The sequence below is a fragment of the Hipposideros armiger genome, unplaced genomic scaffold (assembly GCF_001890085.2).
Source record: "Hipposideros armiger isolate ML-2016 unplaced genomic scaffold, ASM189008v1 scaffold_284, whole genome shotgun sequence".
Classification (NCBI taxonomy): Eukaryota; Metazoa; Chordata; class Mammalia; order Chiroptera; family Hipposideridae; genus Hipposideros; species Hipposideros armiger.
In genome coordinates, this window is record NW_017731634.1 from 1357583 (window position 1) to 1378657 (window position 21075).

Below are 21075 nucleotides of genomic sequence, written 5' to 3' on the forward strand. Positions count from 1 at the left end.
AGCCAGTCCCTCCTGGAATGAGGCGCGTGGGGTGCCTGCCGCCCGCCCGCTGCCTCCCGCCTCCTGCCCTCCTGCCGGCCCAGGTGCCCCGTTACAGGAAATGCTGACACCCCTTCCCAGGCCAGCTCCTCTCAGCTGCAAACCTTGATCCGCCTGGCCTTCAATCTGCTCGTGTCATCACCACGAGAATAGAACTCTGTGTTTAAAAGCAGCCGCTTTTTCCTGCCCTGTAAATACTCGGCAGAAATAGCAGCCTGCCGGCAGGAGGGAGTGATTGCTGGTGGGGGAGTCAAGCACAGGCTCCTGCCCGGGTGGGCCTCGCCGCGTGGGTGCCTGAGGCAGCGCAAAGCTGGCTTTAAATAGCTCCTCGTGGGCACAAGGAGAAAGGGGGCAGCCTGCAAGCCCAGGGAAGGTGGGAGAGGGGGCGCTGGGGGCAGGGTCCTGGCAGCAGAGGGGAGATGGCCCACCGACCTCTGCCCCCAGGTGAGCCCAGCAGCCCCGTGAACTTTGAACCCACCGATGCACCCCCGAGGCCTGGGCAATGGGCTGGGTCTTAGGGCAGGAGCCTGGGTGCCCCCGGGGTGAGGGGTGGTATGGGCATTCTTGGACGCAGCCTGGTAGCTTCAGTGAGCTGCCCCATCCCCAGGGTGGAGGGGGCAGTGACCATGCCCAGGGTCATACAGAAGGGAGGGTGCAGAGGTGGGAAAAGGGAGAGAGGCCACCGCTCCCAGCAGCATTGTCCTTGTCTGTCTGTCTGTCCTGTCCGCGTAGATATCTGGGCTTGGCCAGTCACCCCTGCTGTCGGGAGGTGGCCTGGAGCCCCGGCTGTTCCTCGGCCACACTGCAGCCTGGAGGCCCTGCTCCCCGGCCTGTGTCACCCCGGCATGACCTGTAGCCTAGTCCCTTAGAGCAGGGCCCAAAGGGGCAGCAGGGTGTGAGGAGGGCTCCTTTGGCAGCAGGGGCCTTCGCACTGGGGCTGGGGCGGGACGTGGAGGTGGTGAGCCCTGGTCCAAGGTTTGGGCGGGGGACCAATGCCCTCCTGTGCCCTCAGATACAGCCTGGTCCTTTGGGAAGCAGCTGGGCCCTGTGTCCCTGGATCTCAGTGGTCACTTTACCAGCTGAGCACTGCCCATGGGTGGGTGTCCTCCAGGATCCTGCCCTATGGCCTAGGGACACTGAAGGCCCCTGGGCAGCTTGTGTCAACTGAGGGCAGATGGCCCCTCAGGGCACCCTTTCTGATTCACGCCAAGTCACCGTCATGCTCCCCTCAAGGTGGCTTGGGGAGGGGCCCCGCCGGAGGGGTCCCATGGGGCCAGCGGGGCCGTGGCCTGGCTGCCACCCTGACCACAGCAGGGTACCTTGTCCATAGGGGCCGACATTCCCAACCCCGCAGCACACAGCAGCCCTCACAGCTGCTAACTGCACACTCCTGCTTCTTCTGGGGTACTGATGGGAAAATCGGACCCCCCCATTAAGAGCCGCCTGTCAGGTCTCCAGTGGCCAAAGGTCGTGAAGCTGCAACCTTGTCACCCCACGTCCAAGGTGGCAGCAGAGGTGGCAAGGGGCTGGAGGGTGTTTGTGGGAACTTGACGGCCTCTGTTCTCATGCTACCACATCTGAAAAGGCATCATAATGGTACCCTGGCCGTGGGACCAAGAGACCAGGAGGGATGGAGACCCCCACTGATGCCCCCGACTTGGCCACCTGGCTCAGTCTCTGAGGCGCCACCCCAGGCACTCTGTCCTTGCACCTCTGTCTTCAAGTCCCTCTGTCCCGAAACCACAGAGCCCATAGCCAGAGGAGAGCTCTCCAGGTACCAGGAGAGGAGGCCATGGTCCAGCTGTTGTGACAGAGAATGTCACCATGGCCAAAGGCTTGGCTTTATTTCATGCTGGGACCAAAGGCCCACGACCACCGTCTCCACCATCTCGCCAAGGCAGTGAGCACCGTCCACACCCAGCCTCCCCACCGCTCCCTGGTCCAATCCAACAGAGCAAAGTCCAAGAACCAGGGTCGTTTTCCAAGCCGAGTGCTGAGTCCCCCAAGGGCCCTGCGCCCACCTGGCTCCACCTCGGTGTCAGGTCAGTCTGCCACTGGGAAGCAGGGGCCAGGCCAGGTGTCCAGGAGGGATGAATGGGAGGGCTTCAGGACGGTGTCCGGTGAGGGTGGGACAGAGCCCGGGGCTCAGGGCGGCCGCTGCTTCCCTCCTGTGACCCCTTGCTGTCCCCACTTTGAAACACGCAGAGCGGGCAGGTCAATCACAGGGGCCTTTGTCCCTGGAGGTTTGGGCAGCAGCACATGTGGCCTCACATGGCGTAGGCCGCCCAGTAGATGACGTTGACAGCCGCGAAGGCTGCAGGGAACACGGCACGGGCATAGATGTCGATGGTGTCTGCGTCGATGGGCTTGAAGAGCGCCCGGAGGCCTCCCTGGCCCCCCGAGCGGGCTGCCCCCTGCTTTTCTGTGTCTCCCGACTCCACCTCCACCGACCTATAGGAGCCCATGAGGTTCCCGGCCATGCGGCACGGCCGGCGGGACACGGCCAGCTCCTGGGAGACGCCAGCGGCCGAGAGGGAGAACAGGACAATGGCATTCTTCACGTCCACCTGCTCCAGGGGAGGAGGAGGCAGGACTGAGCTGGCGGTCCGGCCCAGGATGACCAGGGCCTGCCACACAGGACCCCCCACCCAGGCCAGCAGCTCCAGGCCTCAGCGAGCGCCGCCATGACCTGCAGCAGGCTGGAGCCAGGGTGTCTGAGCCCACTCCCACGGAGCCCAGGGCGTGCAAGTGACATCCCACCGCAGTCAGCAGAGGGTCCCAGGCTGGGCCCAGGAAAATGTGGCTGCCTCCTCCCTGTGCCAGGTGCATGTGTGTGTTGGGGGTGGGGCCTGTCCTTGGCTTACAGCACAAGAGAACCAGCCGGGCCCAGCCTCACCTCTGCTCTCTGCTCTGTGACCTTGACCTTGGCCTTTTGCTTCTTCCGGTAGTCGGCATTGAAGTGGGCGAAGGCGTACTCCACCAGCGCGGCGAACACAAACACATAGCAGATCCAAAAGTACACGTCCAGCGCCTTGATGGCCGACGCCCGTGGAAGGGAGGAGCGGGCGCTGACCATCAGCGTGGTCATGGTCAGCACAGTGGTGATGCCTGGTGGGAACGGCGGTGCCATCTCATTGCCCTGCCCCAGCCCAGCCTGGGTGCAGGTCGGGCTCCTCTGACCAGGCCCAGCCAGGCCGGCCACTGCCCCGGGACAGCTGGCTCGAGGGGCTGGGGGCAAGGCCTGGGCTCATGGCTGACGGGGTAGGGTCCTGCTCCCGGGTCCCCACCCTCCACCAGCTCCCTCAGAGGAAGGGCCAGGCCCATACCTAGAGACACCCTGGCGGGCACCGCTGCCTGACTAATCCAGAAGGAGACCCAGGACATGGCGACCAGGAGGACAGACGGCATGTAGGACTGGATGATGTAGACGCCCCGGTTCCTCCGGAGATGGAAGTGCAGGCTGAGCCGTGGGAACTGGCCCGCTGCAGGGGGGCCACCCTGTCAGCACCCAGCACTGTCCCTGCCCCACCGCCACGCGCCACTGCCCTCGGACCACTGCAAGCCTCAGAAGGAAGGAAGACCCTAGACCTCCACCCTCTCCACCTCCCCCAAAGGTCAGGGGTCTCCCCTGCCCTGGGCCTGGCCTTAGGGGACAGGCTGGCCATGCCACAGGGCCACCCAGAGGAAGGAGAAGAGGAAGATCCCAGTGTTGCTAGCTGGCCCAGAGGGACCCCCCCAGCTGCGGGGTTGGCCCACCTCCGTCTCTCCTGACCCTGCTCCACGCACAGCCGAGCTCAAGGGAAGAGCTGATGATCAGGCCAGGGGGTCAGAACGCAAGGCAGTCCCCAAGGTTTGACCCCTGAGTCCCTGCAGTCCTGGGGCTCAGGGAGCACCCCACACTCCTCAGGTTCCCCCCAGACCCAGAGTGCTGCGAGCCCCGGGAAGCAGCAAAGGACCAAGGAGCAAGACAAAGGACATCCGACACCACCCGCCCTCACCATAGCTCATCCCACGCCTATCAGCGTGTTCCAGCCGCTCCCCAGGGGCCCTCAGAGCCGCTAGTGGCTCAGCTAAGAGCACGGGGAAACCACGAGCCGGGCTCGCGGGAAGAGGCCACAGAGGCCACGTTACCCAGTTTGAAGTTCATCAGCTCCGTGGTGAAGCGGTAGCTGGTGATGGTGAACTGGGCCAGCTGCAGCTTGTCCAGCCCGTGGATCTGCTCCTGGTTTTCAGACCAGTAGTAGACGATGTCCTCGGATGAGTAGCCATCTGCAGGAGAACCCACAACGGGCAGCAGAGCCTGGTGTCCTTGGCCCCCAGCAGGAGCACCCTGCCCACGTGGGGACCCGAAACAGTGGCCACACCTGGCACTTCGGGAGGTGGACGGGGCCGGGATCGCCAGGAGACCCGAAGGGTCTGCCACGCTGGCCCAAAGATGCAGCTCCATGCCTTGTCTGGGCTCCAAGGCCCGGCTGGCCCTGGCAGGGCAGTGACCTGTGCGAAGTGGGCTGGGCTCTCAAGCCTTATAAATCCTCCTCTTCCTCCTGGGCACCCCGCTCTATGGACGCCCCATGCCCCCGAGCCAGGCCAGCTGCATGGGGCCCTGACAGTGTGAGTCCCCTGCCTTCCACCCCAAAGCCAGCATGGCTGGCAGAGCGGAGCCCCGTCCCAGCCTGCGTGGCACTCACAGCTCTCCAGGTGCAGCATGCACTCCTGCTCGTCCATGGGGTACTTGGCCAGGTCCATGTCACAGGCCACCGTGGAGGTGATCCTGTCAGACAACAGGCCGGTGAGGTCCCCAGGGGCGAGGCCAGCCCCCGGGAGCTGGCAGCCCCCTGACCCCACAGACAGAGATGACCAGGCGCCTCCCAGAGGGGCCCCCGCCTGGCAGCACCACCTTGCTGCCTCGTGCACGGGCTCCGAGGGCAGGGTGCTGGCTTCCGGGTAGAACCTGAAAACTTTAGAGGTGTTTGTGGGTCTTCCTTCAGGAATCAAGGACTGGGTGCCACTGTCTTTCTGCATCCTTCACAGTGCGGGACTGTGCAGCTAAGCCGGGTCTAGAAGGCAGGTCCAGCCTGAACCCCCCCCCCGCCAGCCACCGGGGACTCCCCCAGGCCATGCCACTGACCCTGCAGTATGCACGGAGGCACGGCCGCCAAGCGTTCTGGCTTCCAGGAGAATTTAGATTTCTATGTAAACTTGACTTTCAAAATGTTGGCAATTAATTCCATTTTTAAAAGGCACATGTCGGAAAACACGTGCTCAAAGACACGAACACATGTGTTCATAGCAGCACAGCTCACAATCGCCAGAAGGTGACACAGCCCAGCGTCCGCCAATGGACGAGTGGACACAGAAGCCGTGCTGGACCCCCGTGTGGAATGTCACTCAGCCAGAAACGGAACGAGATTCTGACCAGCATTGCAACGTGGATGAGCCTCAAAGGCACTATGCTCAGTGAAGGCGGACCGAGAGGTTACGGAGCATATGATTCACTTTATACAAAGTGTTGGGATGGGCAAATCCACAGGGACAGAAAGCAGGTTGGTGGCTTCTTGGGCGGGTGGGGGAGTGACTGCTTAGTGGGTGCAGGTCTCCTTTTGGGGGATGAAATGCTTTGGAACGAGATAGAGGTAATGTTTGCACAGCATTGCGAATGTGCCAAATGCCACTGACTGTTCATTTTTAAATGGTTGATTTTATGTTATGTGAATTTCACCCCAATTTAAAAAGCAAAAAGGCACCGTGCTGGCCAAAAGCTACACCTGCCAGCATCCCACAAGCCAGCAGCCTCTGTGGTCAGCAAGGTCCATGTGTAAACAGCCCCCAGGCCCCCTGGGCGGCGGTGGGGTGGGCTCACCGGATGCTGTACAGGATCACCCCGTCGGGCTGCAGCCGGATGAGCTTGTTCTCCACGGTCACGTCGTGGAACCAGGCGGACTTGGCATTCACGATGAAGGTGTCAGGGAGCCAGAGCTTGTCCACGAAGCGGCTGTCCAGGCCCAGGGTCTCGTTGGTGTGGTTGTAGGACAGCCTGCTGTCCCGCCAGCTCTGGTGCAGGAACACGGTCATGGTATACTCCTGCGGAGGGCAGGCAGGTGGAGGGGCCCTGAGTCAGCCTGCTCAGTCCCAGGCACACAAGAAGGGGGGGTGGGGGGGCAGAGGCCGGTGGCACCTACCATGTTCACCTCTGAGATGTGGTCGATGCTGGCCACCTCGATGGCGAGTGCGACGTTCACAGGGGGACCTGCGGGGGGCGGGGGGGGCAGGGCTGAGGCTGGGAGGCGGATGGGGAGCACCAGGGGTTTGCAGGGAGGGCCGGCTCAGTGCAAGTCTGCATGAGGTCTCAGAGGACATGGCCCCAGCTGCATCCCTGGGGGCCAGCGCTCGAGGCCAGGTCACCCCTCAGGGGAACCTGCCCAGAGTCTGGGTACTCACATCCACAGCTGGGCCCAGGGCCCCGGCTGATGGCCACACTCACCTCCGATTCCCGGCCGGAAGTTGCGGGCGTAGCCCTCCATCAGGCCGTCCAGGTTGGGGAGCCAGGATATCTCCAGGTTGGAGCCCACGTAGTCCCCAATGTCAGTCATCGCTCTGGAAGGGCAAAGCCCACTGGTCTCAGGCCGGGTGCCAGGGATGGAGCCTGGGTCCCCTCCTGGGGATGGCGCTCTGTCCTGGGCACTTAGGCCGGGAGGGACAGGGCTGATCACTGAAAAGGCCCCTCCAGGCCAGGACTCACAGGGCACAGGGAGCCTAGGCGGGGCCCCTCGTCTCTTCCACCAGCCTCTGCTCGGTTTCCGGGCCATCCACATGGCCTGGGGGTGGCTGCCCAGGTCAGGCGGAGCCCCAGTCTCTCTCCACAACCAGCCCAGAGACAGCCAGCCCCCCGGAGTCCCCACACTGAGGGCCCTCAGAGGATAGGCCTCAGAGGATGCCGACACGGGCACACGGCCTCCCTCTCAGCCTCTGAGGAGGAGTGTCCCGCAGCAGGTGACATGGAAGAAAAGATGTGTGACCAGGAGGCTGAAGGCCGAGGAGAAGGAGAGGCCAGGTAAGGTCCCAAACCTGACCCAGAGGCAGCCCGCAGGCCCACGGAAGGCTGCAGCCAGCCTCCTGCTCTGTCCACTCCCAGGCAGGCCCAGGCCTGGCCCCATATGTCCCCCAATGGCCATGTGTTTCTGGGGCTTAGGCTGACCCCAGAGAAGCTGGGCACTGTGCCTGCTGGCCACAGGACAGACCCACTGACAGCCTGGCAGGGCCAGGGGGTGTCCGCACGTGGCAGGCACCTCGTGGCCCACACACCCAGGACTGCCAGGAGCACTAAGCTCCCCAGCAACTCCACCTGGCCACCCCTCCTTCTGCTCACCTGGTCTGGGGTGAACAGCATCCCCCAAAACTCATGTCCACCCAGAACCTCAGAATGGGACTTTATTTGGAGATAGGATATTCGCTGCTGTAATTAGTTAAGATGAGGTCAGGCTGGATTAGGGGGCCCTAAATCCAACAACTGGGGTCCTTCTAAGGAGAGAAAACAGACGCATGGGGAGAAGGCCCTGTGACGATGGGGCAGAGGCTGAACTCAAGGCGGGCTGGGCGTGGGGGCCGGTGCACCAAAGCTGGGGGAGGCAGCACTGGGTTCTCCCTCACCGCCTCAGAAGGACCGACCCGCCCACACTTGATCTCGGACTTCCGCCTCCAGGGTTGCTGGAGAATACATTGCTGGTGTTTTAAGGCCCCCAGTGTGTGGTCACTTGTTACAGCAGCCACGGGAAACCCGCACACCCCCCTCCGGGACCCCCGCAGTGGACCGCCACCCCTCCTGAATTCAAGCCTGGAATGGGGGCACCCAGGAACAACCGTCTTGTCATTCTCTCAGTCACAGATCCTGACAAGGTCACCTTGGGCCCCAAGCCTGGCCTGAGCCAGGGTCTGGGTCATGGGTCCCTCCGCCTGGAGACAGACGCGCTGAAGGTAGCCATGGCCACATGCCCAGGTGCCCCACTCTGGGCCCTTCCGGCCGCAGGAGAAGACCACCAATTCTTCTCGGCCCCCACTGTGCTGCTGGCTGGCCACTCCTCCCGTCCCAACAGTGGGAGCCACACCCCAGCCTCCCATTGGCCTCCTGCCCCCTCAGGGACTGTCTCTGTCAACTGCAGGCACCCTCTCCGGCCATCAGTGCAGCCAAGCTCAGGCCCCGCGTCCAGCCTGTGTCCAGCCCCTTCCCCAGAGCCCCACATGGGCCCACTGGCCCACTGCTGCCCACACCCATCTCTCCAGCTCCGGCCAGCTCCGGGCCCAGCCAAGGCTTCATCCCAGCCTCTGTGCCCACCTATCCCCCTTCCAGCCACCCCCACTGTCTCATTAAGGGGCCACAAGTACACCAGGACTCTGGGCCAGGAGCTGCGTGACGGGGCCATTTCAAAACCATGGTGCTGGTAGAATGACGTGCATGGGGGAGTGACCGAGAAGGGGTGAGCTGGGCTGGACAGTGCGGTGCCGGGAGCGGGGAGGGGGAGACACACCTGAGAAGGGAAGGGGCCTGGCCCAGACTGGGTGCCATGAGGGGCCTTGGGTTTCTGGCTTAAACACTGGAGCAGTGGTGGGTGGGGGCTGCTCTGCTGCTGACTGCTGCCCAGCCTCCAGGTGCAGCCTGACGTGGAAACCTGACCCTCACACTGTACTCTCAGGGGCTTCAGGAGCCCTCAGGGCTGCCGGCGTTAGGGAGCTCCCCCAGCCCCGTCCGTTTCATACGTGGCCTTTTGAAGAAGGTTGCCTTTAAACCAGAAGTTCCTTAGCTAATGAAACTTGCAGACTCCCAATCTATCCCACAGGACCCTCTTGTTCCTCCCAGGCCATGGCCTGGTCCAGGGTAGGGAGGGCGGGCACTTTATAACAAAGTATAAGAAGGAATTAAATAAAATCTTGGCCCCCAATAAAGCACAATTAGAAATGCAAATGGAGGTCACCCTGAAGGTCAGGTGTAAAGAGATTAGAAATAGGCTTTATTTTTGGACTGGCCCAGCTGTCATCCTGCTGCAGTGGCAGCGTGGGACGAGGTTGTCAGGAGACACCGTCCTCCTGGGCGGCAGAGTGGGGCACAGGCAGGTACCCTCCCCGCCCCGACCCAGGTCCCAGGCCCACTGGGGGCAGAAGGGCAAAGCCCAGGACAAGCCCCCCACCGTGAAGCTTGCCTGGAAGTGGCAAGTTGCCAGTAGATTTCTTAGCCTCTGCCACCTCCGGGGGTGAGAAGGGGACAAGCTGCCCCTGATGTCCCTTGTCACCTAGGACAGGGCCCGTGTCATCCAGTGAGAAGAGAAGTGGAAGACCAGAGCACCAAGGAGCACACGCTCTGTGGCAGTTGGGGTTCCAGGCCAGAGTTCAGGGTTGGGCTCCCAGGCGGGGAGCTCAGCAGGAAATGAGGGTGTGGTGACTCTGACCAGCACCTGGGGACAGAGTTCCTGACTCATCTACCAGCCTGGGACCCAGCGGTGGCCTGGGGTTGAGGCTTCCTTTGGGGACCCACGCCAGGCTCAAACTGCTGGGGTAGAGCAGCCACCACGGCCCACAGGCAGCTTGGGCCCTGCTGCTCTGGGGTCAGCGGGCCTCCCTCCCTCTCTGGGCTCCACCCAGGAACAACCCCACCCGACACCTGTCTGTGCCCCTAAAGACAGAAAGGAAAGGTGGGAGGCTGAGCACGGCAGCAGGGTGCTCCTCCCGCCAAGGACCCCTCCACCGCACACAAGCCCACGGATCCCTGACGGCTGCATTTAGAGCAACACCAGCCCCGCTGGCACCTCAGTTACCAAGGCAAAGAGAAACACCGTGACGAGTGCTCGGTGAGCTGGCGTGCAGGCACAGCTTCTCCAGGGAGACGGAGGTGCCAGCAGCCAGGGAGGGCCACCCACTCAGCATGCAGCTGGTGAGCTCGGTGCCCACTGCGTGAGTGGGTCTTCAGGCTCAGGAAGGCATGGCCTTGACCTGACCACCAACACTGCCCCAACAATCCTCATCCCTCCGAGCCCGTCCCACCGGGAACAGTCCCTCCCATTCCCTCTCCTGCCACACCGCTGCAGGGGTGAGGGCCTGGACACTGAGGGGCGAAGGGTGCAGTCCTTCTGGTTTCTGGGGTGGAGTAACACAGAAGCTGATAGAAAGGAGGCCCCAAATGGACAGCACTGCACTGTCTGAAGGTCACCCACCGAGGCCACAAAGCCCAGGGCCTTGTCCCGCTGGGGCCACACACAGGCATATCCCTCACTGAAAATACCCTGGAGCCAGATGGGGGTCGGAGTTCAGAACGCTTCGGATTTTAGAAAGACGACATGGTGCACGTGCAGACTTGGGGGTGTCTGGAGAATTTCCCAGCAGGATATGTATAAATACATGCCCGGAAATAGCATGAATAAAGACAAATGAGCCTCATATCAGAGCGGGACAGGCTTTCCTGACAAGTGAGTTTTGGAGTCAAACTTGGGCTAAGACGTCGGGGTTCAGAGCAGCCTGGATTTCAGAATTGTGTGGCTGTGGCCGAGGGCCGGAGCCAGCAGCCGATCCCCTGCCTCTGGCACGTTCGTCCGCAGCGGCGCCTCAACGTTTTGCCCTTCCTGGTTCAGTGAAGCAGGGAAGGAGGAAGGAGACAGGCCGTGGGGTGTGACGAAGGGCACAGCCCCCTGAGGACCGGCCGCATCGGCACTGACCATGGTCTTGGGCACGAAGGTCACTCCACAGCCAGACCAGCCTTTCTGGCGCTGTCCCCACCCCACCCCCCAACAAGGAAACTGACCACATCCCCCACTTGCAAGTATGTGCTGCCCGCATGCTCACAGCCAATACAGCTTGTGTTCAACCACTTCCGGCCCTAACATCTCTGACCTCAGCTGGCTGCCCATGACATCTGGGACGAGGGAGACAGCGGCCTTTGCTCTGGCCTCTCTGCAGAATCTTTGCACCAAGGTGATTTTCAAAAAACACCCCCCTCACAACTCCCATGGAAGGTGGCCAGGCTCAGTGTTCAGGCGCCAGGCGAGCCGGAGCCCACTTCAAGTCCCCAGAGAGGAGAAAAGCACACCGGGACGGTCCTGGTCCCTGGAAGTCAGAGGCTGGGAGCCATGGCGGGGAGGCCTTTCTCCTCCCCCTCTTCCTTCTCTGGGACACAGGGCCTCGTCTCCTTCTGGGGGCTAGAGAGAAATCCTCCTCTTTCCAGCTGCCAGGGGCACCTGGCTCCCTCCCACCTCCGTACTCTGGAGCTCAGCGGAGGCCATTTGAAATGGCCCCTTTGAAAGGAGACCCCACCGTATCCTGGTCCGCACTCTTCATGAGCACACGGCCGAGAGGACGCGCCTTCTTGTCCAGACCTGCGCGCTCAAACGGGAAAGGAGCGGCCCCCTCCCCCGTTCTCAGGATCGCTCACCCAGCCCGCAGCTCCTGCCTGCAGAGCGCGTAGCCCGCGCCTGGAAGGGCACCCGCCAGCCAGGGGCCGGCCAAGCGCCGGCCGGTGCCAAGGACCCAGCGCTAGCCACGCGCTCCGGGGCTCGGGGAGAATTGGGAGCGGCTCCGACGCCCTCGTCCCACCCAGCAGCGCCGGTTCAGCACCGGGACAGCGGACAGCACACGGGCGGAGCGCCGGCGGGAGGCAGGGTCCGGAGAGCAGGGCCCGCGCTGGGAGACACAGTGGAAGGTAGTCCTGGGAGGGGGGGAGGGAGGAAGCTGGGGGCAGACACGGGGGCAACCTGGGGACAGACACGGGGGAATGCAGCCGGGGGTTCGCGCCCGGCTCCCGCCTCCGCGCAACGCGGACCCCGCGCTGGCTCACCTGGTGCCGCGATGGTCCTGCGCGCAGAGCAGGACGAGCGGGGGCAGCAGCCAGGCCAGCGCGTCCATGGCCTTGGGCCCGTTGGCGCTGCACCGACGCGGCGCCGGGGTCCGGCAGGTCGCGGGCGCTCACGAAGTTGCTTCTCCGGCGGCCGCGGCGGCGGCGGCACCAGCGGGCGGGAGCCGGAGGACGCGCGACGCGGGCGCGAGGGCGGGGGAGCGCGGCGCCGCGAGCCGCCCCACCTGCCGCCCCGCCCACCCCACTCCGAGGCCCGCCGAATCTCCCGCCCCCGAGCCGGGAGCACCGCCCCCCCTCAGCTCGAGCCTCGCCGCCCAGCCGAGCCCCATCACCCGCAGGCCGGGGGGCTGGAACTCTCCATCCCACCGCCGCTGCTCTTGCCGGCCGCTGACGGGTCTTTCTGCGCGTCTGCACGGGAGGCGACCCACGGGGGCGCAGCAGCCCGCTGCCCCGCCAGGCGCCTGCGGACCGATGCGCGCGCGTCCACAACCTAGTCCTCGAGTTTGCCCGGGGCTGTTTGTGGGGCTCACAGGCGCCAGGGAGCCGGTTCAGGCAGCGCGGGAGGGACCCGGGAGGGTACCAGCGTCCCTGCAGCCTTTGCTTTGTATTGGGAGAGACGCCCACAAGCAGCTCCTTCCAAAACCCTCACACAAACCAGAGCACTGCGCTTCACTAGCAGCTCTGGCAAAGGGTGAGAGAAAAGGGGGTGGGCGCTGTCGCTGCTCGCTGGCGGGGTTCTGTGCTCACAACCTTGCTCTGGCCACGGAGCAGTGACATCTTCCTGGCCCAGCCGGGCTCCGTCACACCTGTCCACAGCCCCTTAAAAGGGCACCGCAGATGGCTGGGCTCTGCCCACGATGCATCCGCCCTCCACGGAGCTGAGAAAGCCAAGGCCCTGCCCATTTTCTATTTTAATTCTTTCGAACATAAAATTCTGCAGCAGTTTGCCTCCAAAAAGCTGGTCACAAATGTTAAGCATTGTTTGGTCTCGTTCCTTCACTCTGGACTCGATATCAGCTGACAACAGAAAGTTAACTTCTCATGAAAACACTTGAAAACTGACAAATTTGTCCCGGGGTGGGTTATGTCCCCTGGGATGACCGGGGACGCTGGCCAGAGCAGGGCCAGGTGGAGGGGGTGTAGACAGGGCTTTGCTGCTGGAAATTTGCAGAGATCCTGAGTGCCCAGGACTAAAGGGAGGGCTGGTGCCAGCTTTCTTCCTCAAAGCCAGGAACAGGCTCTAAGACAGCCACTCAGGCCTCAGCGTAAGTGCCTCCATTGGAGGGTCCTCCTGGGTCCCTGCTGAAGTGGGTCCTCTTGGTTCGGAAGCACTGACCTCGAGGTGTCCACGCGCTGCACGCTGGTGTACCTGGACAAGCCTGGGACCCCGTGGCCTCACTGCCATTTGTCTGTGTGCATGGGCTTGCTGAGAGATTTTAGTTAATTCATGAAAAGGTGTCCACAGGATTATTTTTATTATCGCCACCCCACCCCCGCCTGCTTCTTCAGAGCACCCTTCGTGTCTACGCCTCTGGCATATACTAGGTACTTAACACATGTAAGAAGACACACGGCTCAGTCTCCAGAAGCCCGCAGAGCACATGTGGTCAGCGTGGCCCTCGCCGAGCTCCACCTCTGGCCTTTCCCTCCCGAGCTTTGGGACCAAGCAGTGAGGCCAGGTGTCTGTGCTGGTCCAGGTGTCTGTCCCGGCTTCACAGCTGAAGTCACTGTCACACTGCTTCAGGTACTGAGATGACCTAGCTGCTAATAGCCTCTGAGGAGAAGTGTTGACCTTGAACCACTTGATGCAATGAGTTCAGGGTGAACCAGACTATCGTTATTGTCTTCAGTCCCATCTGTGACCTGAGACAGGCGGTTGATCTTGACCTTTTGCTGGAGATGGGAGCTGTACGGGCCTCTTAGCCACAGCTCTGTTGTTTGGTGGCATCAGATCGACTCCTCTTCCTTGAGCCTAGAGGCACATTTCTAAACAGTGGAGAACAAGGTGACGTCACCCGAGACTCCCAATGCCGCCCACGGCCACAGGTTTCTCCAGCAGTAGCCCTCCCTCTCGGGGACGCCTGGGGATAGTCACTAACCTTAAGTCAAAGGCGTATTTCTTCCCCAGAGTCTGCAAGTTTCATTCGAGTTCTATATTGTCCCTAACTGGTTTCGGTTTGGATATGAAGAACGGGAACTTTCATTATTCCTTCCTCAGGTTTTTTCAGAATTAGTTTGTGGCCCTTCTCACTGATGTGTAAACAGCTGGTCTCCAGGCCTCATATTCAGCTCCATCCGGATTCGCTGCAGCTACAAGGAAAGCCGATTGGAGCAGCCCCACTGCAGGTCAGGAGACAGGAACCTGGTCCTGGGTGCTGGGCCCCAGCTGAGGTGAGCCCCGCAATCAATGGGGTGCCACACCTGTGAGGAGGGGGGCTCGCCTTTCTCCTCCCTCTGAGCATTCTGGAAATGCTTGGGGAGCAGAGGTCTGGTACTCCCCAGCTCTGCTCCTCACCGGCTGTGTGGCCTGGGAAGACATTTCTCCTGGCTTTGGTTGATTCATTTGCAAGAGGAGGTTGTGAGAGCAGTGACTGGTCTTCTGGTATGAGAGCCCAGGAGGTTGACCTCTATTCAAGTCTCAGTTTTCCTACAACGGCGGCAACGGGCCGTTTTCACTGAAAACAAGTGTGACTTGTAGGGTCTCAGGCGACCTCCCTTCTCTGGAAACCACTGGATGTCATCCCCATGTTTATTCCATTCCTGTCATTTTTTGGGGGAGCACCTCACCCTTCAAGTGTGACTTGGGTGAAAAATTTCAAAGTCAATACAAGAAGGCACTCTGTTTCAGGTGAGGTCAGTGCTCACCACCCACATACCTGGACGACCCCATCCCCTTGTCCTGGCACCCAGAGAGCTCAGGACGGGGGCCTGGCACCCACCAAGGGACAGTGGCAAAAATGAGACTCCAAACCTAAGGCATTTGACCCCTGACCATCTGGTAACTAGTCCGTGGTCTTCCTTTGTGCTTATCTGACAAGTAACGCGGTGGCTTCTCCCTCCTACAGCACACAAGCCCTGTGGCTCCGGGCTCAGGGCAGCAGCTGCGGCTTTCTTCTACTTAGTGCAGGCAGGCGTTGTGCCCTCCCATATGGCACCGAGTGGACAGTCGTGCCTTTGGCCCTGAGAGGTATGGACACTGCCTCGTTAGCTCCTGGAGTTACTGACAATACATCCGTGAACAGGAATGCCCTAAGTGACATCTGGAAAGTCACAAAAGTATGGTCTGCTGACCCACTCGGTTCTTGAGAGAATCAGCAACCTGCAGCCTTTCCCGTATCGTTCCTCTGGGCAATTGCCTTGCCGGGTGCTTGCAGTGCGTGAGAAGGGATGGCACCAAGTCCAAGGCCGGCGAGAGCTGGCCTCTGTCCATCGCAGCAGCAGGATGAGCTCCGGGAGGCACAGGTGAGTCATAGGGACCTGGGAGGGAAACGGCTCCAGCTAAATTTAAAATCCTGGCCTGGCAGATTTATCAGGTTGCTTTATTATTCTCCTTGGAAAAAGCTCCAAATAGAGAAAATGGCAGTGACACAGAGAAGAGCTTTCTTGCGCTCAGAGTGTAATTATTAATCCTATGATTTTCAGATGGAATCCATTCATTTGGAGAAGCAGAGGAAGTTGGCAGAAAAGATCAAATACAAAGTGCTCGCGGCAGCCTGAGTCCCACAGGCTGGCTCCATAAACAAAGGATGCACTCCACCGGAGCCGGCTGAGTGGTGCTGTTTTTAGCAATCGAGGCCCAATGAGCTGGGCCACTTATAGGATTTTTCCTACATGACTTCAGTAGACGGCGTCCAAGCACAACTGCTCACGCGTAGTGTGGAGAAGTCAGAGTTCTAAGTCTCATATTTTGTGTTTTTCTAAGTGGCAGTTTGAATTCTTTCATGAGATAGAAAATGTGAAACACAAATGAACGATTCCTGACAAAAGTGCTGTCGATCAACGAGAAAGACATTTTCCTTTAGATGCCAGCACGGCTGAGTGACAACATAGAAACTCCTAAAGAAGGCTCTTGCTGGGGAGCGAGGCTCCTGCCACTGGTCCCCTCCGTGGGGAAGGCCCCCGGGTGGGTACCCTCGGCCCCTCTGGTCCTGCATGCTGGTTCTCTGTGTAGAATGTTGGAGAAATAAAGCATGAGGCTTGCTGCCATCCTTTTCAGGCTGGGTCTTTGAATACATTCATTAAACTTCCTTAAGAAAGGCCTCCACACAGATCAGTAGTCATTTAACAAATATGTATGGAATTGTTTGCCCTACTTTGTGCCAAGGACTGGTCTAGCCGTTGGGTGTGAATAAGATATAAAAAAGGTCCCCGCCCTCCTTCTAGAAGGGAGAACAGGGACAATTGTGAGTCAACAAACAGACATCGTGTGACATGCTAGAAAGGAATTTAAGCAAAGTAAAAATTGTAAAGAGTAACAGTGTTTTTTTTGGGGGGGTCACTTAGAGCGGTCAGGAAGACCTTTCTGTGAGGTAGCCTGTGAGCTAACACTTGAATTATAGCCTATTCCTCTGAGAAAACGCCAGCCACGTGTTCCAGGCAGAGAACAGAAATTGCAAAGGCCCTGGGGCAGAAATAAACTGGCAAGTTCAAACAGAAGCAAGGCCAGGCCCCATGGGCTATGGTGGAGGGAGGCAGAAAGGGAGGGAGGGAGAGAGGGACCAGATCATGCACCTCCCAGTGGGTTGTGGCCTAGACGCTAGGTTTTATTTTATTTTACTTTTAGTCAGCTGTATTGAAATATAATTCACGTGCAATAAAAGTCACCAGTTGCAAGCACAGTTTGCAGGGTTCTGAGATGTGTCTAGGGCTGTACGATCACCACCATAATCGTGACATCACCCATGTTGACAACCTCCTGCCTTCTGCGGTCCTCTGCTCTCCTGACCCTGGTCCTGAGGACACACTGGTGTCACCTCCTGTCACTCTAGTTCTCCTTTTTGGAAGTCTCCTATCAGTGGAATCACACTGTGACATTGCCCGGGGCTGCCTTCCCAAATGGCTCCCAGTGACCTCTGCCTCTGGCGTTGGGCAGCCCCCTCCTGGGACTGGGGTCCAGACCCAGTGACTTATTCCAACAAGATGTCCAAAGCAATGGGCTGTCACTCCCGAGGTCAGCTCGTAAAAGCCTGTGACTTGGACCCGGCTGGACGCTCATTTGCCCACTTTGATGAACCAGCTCCCATGTCATGAGCTGATGTGACAAGAGGCTCGCCAGGTGAGGAGCTGAGGGGACGAGGCCGCGGTCCAACAGCCGGCCGGGAGCTGACTGCTGCCACAGCCAGAGTGAGCTGGGCAGTGGGTCCTCCCCACTGCACCTCGTGATGGCACCACCCTGGCCAACATCGTGACGGCAGCTATGCGAAAGGCAGAGCTGGGGACCCTGGCCCAGCAGAACTGTGAGACAACTGTGTGACAGTTGGGTACGCGGCAGTGGGGGACTGATACAGTAGTCCGCGGTGTCTGACTTCTTTCATGGGCGTAATATGTCTGAGATGTACCCATGCTGCTGCGTGCGCCGGTGGCTTATTTTTTATCACTGGGTCGTATTCCTTTGTACAGCTACACCTCAGCTTGCTCAACTACCACCTGCTGACGGACATCTGGGTTGGACTCAGTTTGGGGCTATTAGGAGTGAATCTGCACCAAGTCTTTACTTGGACACACATTCTCCTTTCCTTTGAATAAATACTGGAGGTGGGGTCACAGGACTGTAAGGGGAATTTCCGTTTACCTTCATAAGAGGTGGCCCATCCGCTGGCCAGCATGGCTGCACCATTCTGCAGTCCCACCAGCCTCGCGCTGGGCTCTGAATTGTACCCCCGCCTTGGCGACACTTGAGTGTAAGCATCTAATGTGGGCCATTCGTGTAGCTGCATAGGGGCACCTTGTCATGGATTGGATGTACATTTCCTTAATGGCTAAGGTCCCTGGTCACTTTCTATGTGCTTTTTATTTGTTCAAAACTTGCATCACTTGTTAAAAATGACACTGTTCATCTTCCTAGCATTGAGTTGTGAGAGTTCTTTATATATTGTAGATGTAAGTCCTTTGTTGGATGTATGTTTGCAAAGGTTTTCTCCCAGCCTAAGCATTGCTTATTCATTTTCTCAACAGTAGCTGTTGTAGAGCCAAAGGTTTTCATCTTGGTGAAATCCTTCTAGGGTCTGCGCTCCAGCTGGATTCTCCTCCCCCACAAGTGGCCCGGAAGCTTTGTCCAGACGGTCAGCTAGGGCAGTCCGAGGGCTCCTCTGGTCCCACCTTTCAGGGCTCATTGTCCTTAGTTCCTTCATGTCCGGTAACCTGGGCTCATGTGTTTGACTCGGTGACCTTCCAACTTGTGCCCCACTACGAGTCAGGCAGCCAGGAGCCGGGCTGGGGGCAGATCCTGGAGGGGAGCCTATTTGGAGACCTCGACAGTGTCTTCTCATGGGAGGGGGTGCTAGCTCTTCCTGGGAGGGGCGGGCCACCTCGGCAGGCTCTAAACCTTCAGAAGAGTGTGGGGAGTCAAAACATTCAGGGGTGTCCACCCAGAGACCCCCATCTCAATTGTCAAGGTTTTCCCAAACAGGACTCTGACCTTGGCATAGCCTGACTACTCAGCTGAGATTCCATCATCTCTGAAGCTCAACACGCCCAGCTGGTCAGCCTTCGTCGAGGTGCCAGTTTCTCCTTTTCTCTCACAGAAGGAGGTAAGGGCCTCTTTACAAGCCACCTGGAAGCTCTGGCCCTCACGTCCAGCCTCACTTGTTTGTCAACTGCCGCCTGTGTCCCATGCTCCCTTGTGGGTGTCAGTGCAGCTTAACTGTCAGATTGTCTCGCTGAGCTCATGCGTCTCCTTTGCCTCCCCAAACACGAGTCCTTCTCCATTGTGATGTCAGCCTCCATTCTCCCATTTATTATTGGCGAAAGTTTCACCAACTGCTGCCACCTGCTCCAGGCTTCTACTCATAGCAGGTCCTCAGGTAACATCACTGCAGTCAACGTTGCTGTGTTATAACGATGAGGTGCCACAGGGACTTAACTCCTGTTTATATCAATTAGCCTACAGTAACACTGGCTTTTCCTTATATGTCGTTTTGCTTGAAGTCACAGATCCCACTGACGATGCTAAGTGAGGACTTACTGTACCACCCAGGATTGTCTCTTTGTTGCCAGCTGGGCACAGAGTGACCCAGTTACAAATCCCACCTGACCATCTGCTTTATCAGACCATTCTCAGTGCCAGCTGGGTCAGGCTGAGTCTGCCAGTCAGCAGACCACACGGCGGGATCAGGAAAGCAAAAGATTTAACGGGGGCTCATGCCTGCCAAAGATCAAGGGGGAGGAATTGGGCTGAAGAAGTTCGCTGACACTGATCTGACAGCTGCGATGGCAAGTGGGACGAAGCAGGGCTGGGCAGGGAGAGCCCAACTCTCGTGCAGACCTGACCACGTTTTGGCCAACCCAGTGGAGGGCACAGAGGGACTCTGGGGCAGAGGTGGCCCATCAGGAGTCTGCATTGGTGGCTATGGACAGGCCCTAGTGGCCCTGCCATGCTCGGTCATTGGCCACAGGCTGCCCAGACAGAGAGAGGGCTCCATCAAATACTTGTGCTCCTCACAGTGCAACCCAAATCTTTTCAGGAAGGAGATGGGGGAGCTGTCTGCATGGCTGCTACCCCAGTTTCCCCAATAGTAACTTAGTATCCTAGCACCTTTCAAAAGTGACCAGTGAGGAACCCATTTTAAGAATGAACTCATGGATGTTAGCACACTTGATGTGCTTCAATCCACGGTAGTTTCTTTTTGTTTAGATGCTCAGGTCGTCCTTACTTTGGTCATCAGGAACCCAGATGTGCTCTGATGTCATGCTCAATCTTTGATAATTTCCTTGCTTTCTATGGAAAAGCTGCTCCAGGATCACCTTGTATGCTTTCTGGCTCAGACCTGAAATTATTTTCCCAAGAAGCTGTGCTTTTTTATCGTGGGAAATGATGAGGCTGGACAACAGTCTGGGTGTGACAAGAGCTCATTGCTACTGGTTGGTGGTGATTTTTAGAGAATGATGGGCATTTTTATATTAGGGCTGTCCAATATGGCAGCCGCCAGCCACACAGGCTACTGAACTTAAAATGTGGCTAATGCCACATTTTAAATTGTAGCTCATGAAGAATTTCTTTTTTTAAAAAAGATTTTATTGGGGAATTGGGGGAGGGGAACAGCGCTGGAGAATCAGGGGAAGAAGAACAGACAAGTTGTTGTCCTTTTGTTCTTCAGTCTGGTTGTGGAGGACGTCGCTTCACTGGCCCATGTTGGTGTTATTATTGTGCTCCTCCTGTTTGAGGCAGATCAGTCGCTGGCCTCTGGACGGCTGCTCATGGCAGCTTTTGGCAGCTCACACTGGCTGCCAGCCACTCACGCTGGCTGCCGGCCACACACGGTAGCTAATGGTAGCCCACTGCAGCAGAGGCTGCAGCCTACGCTGTCGCTGGCAACTCATGGCAGCCCAGCTCCAGGTCAAGCTGTTGTTCATCATCTTAGGTGTAGAGGGCGCAGCGTCACTGGCCCTCATGTGGGATCCGAACCAGGGCCCTGCTGGTGAGAGCTGGTGTCCCAAGCCAGCTCTTAACCAACATGCCACTCAGCCGGCCCGCTCATGTAGAATTTTGATTGTGGTAATACATACATAGAATTTATCATTTTAATCACGTTTAAGTGCACAGTTCAGCAGCATTACACACACTCACAGTGCCATCACCACTCCCATCTCCAGAACTTTCCGTCTTTCCAAACAGGAACTCTGACCCCATTAAACACTAACTCCCCATTTCACCTCCCCACCCCCAGTTTCTGACAGCCAGCATTCTACTTTCTGTCTCTATAAATTTGACTACTCCATCTACCTCTAATAAGTGAAATCAGGCAATCTTGTTCTTTTATGACTGGTTTATTTCACTCAGCATAGTCGTCAAAGTTTATGTTGTAGCACATGTCAGGATTTCATTTCTTTTTCAGGCTGAGTAATACTCCCTTGTGTGTGTATATCACAGATTGATGGACATTTGGGTTGTTTCTGCCTTATCGCTATTGTGCATCATGCTGCTGTGAACACTGATGTACAAATATTTGTTCAGATAATTTCAAATAACTTAAATTTAAATACCACCC

General features: G+C 58.6%; 1 protein-coding gene and 1 long non-coding RNA gene across 4 annotated transcripts; one reads left to right on the top strand and one right to left on the bottom strand.

Moving 5' to 3' along the window:
- Positions 1-1855: 1855 nt before the first annotated feature.
- On the bottom strand, positions 1856-12684 carry GABRD (gamma-aminobutyric acid type A receptor subunit delta). 2 transcript variants are annotated; one of them, XM_019658451.1, is made up of 9 exons: positions 11852-12684; positions 6521-6633; positions 6219-6286; positions 5900-6120; positions 4728-4810; positions 4171-4308; positions 3366-3521; positions 2936-3147; positions 1856-2606 (listed from the first exon to the last, which is right to left on the bottom strand). In XM_019658451.1, exons 1-9 carry the CDS (start codon positions 11917-11919, stop codon positions 2307-2309), a joined length of 1359 nt encoding a protein of 452 aa, XP_019513996.1. In that variant the 5' UTR covers positions 11920-12684; the 3' UTR covers positions 1856-2306. The 2 variants fall into 2 exon arrangements, with proteins under 2 accessions (XP_019513996.1, XP_019513998.1); XM_019658453.1 differs by lacking the exon at positions 11852-12684 and adding an exon at positions 9231-9475.
- On the top strand, positions 11451-16082 carry LOC109391156 (uncharacterized). Of its 2 annotated transcripts, none has more exons than XR_002125721.1 (4): positions 11451-11716; positions 14088-14260; positions 14935-15331; positions 15512-16082. It is a non-coding gene; the product is annotated as an uncharacterized LOC109391156 (long non-coding RNA). The 2 variants fall into 2 exon arrangements; XR_002125720.1 differs by having other exon boundaries at positions 14088-14215.
- Positions 16083-21075: the final 4993 nt, after the last annotated feature.

Bases quoted from the DNA above. Each gene is read 5' to 3' on its own strand.
- GABRD (XM_019658451.1), bottom strand. From the start codon at position 11,919: ATGGACGCGCTGGCCTGGCTGCTGCCCCCGCTCGTCCTGCTCTGCGCG. The intron at 6,634-11,851 runs GTGAGCCAGCGC...TTGCCCTTCCAG, and splicing joins CAGGACCATCGCGGCACCAG to AGCGATGACTGACATTGGGG. The intron at 6,121-6,218 runs GTAGGTGCCACC...TGCCCTCCGCAG, and splicing joins ACATCTCAGAGGTGAACATG to GAGTATACCATGACCGTGTT.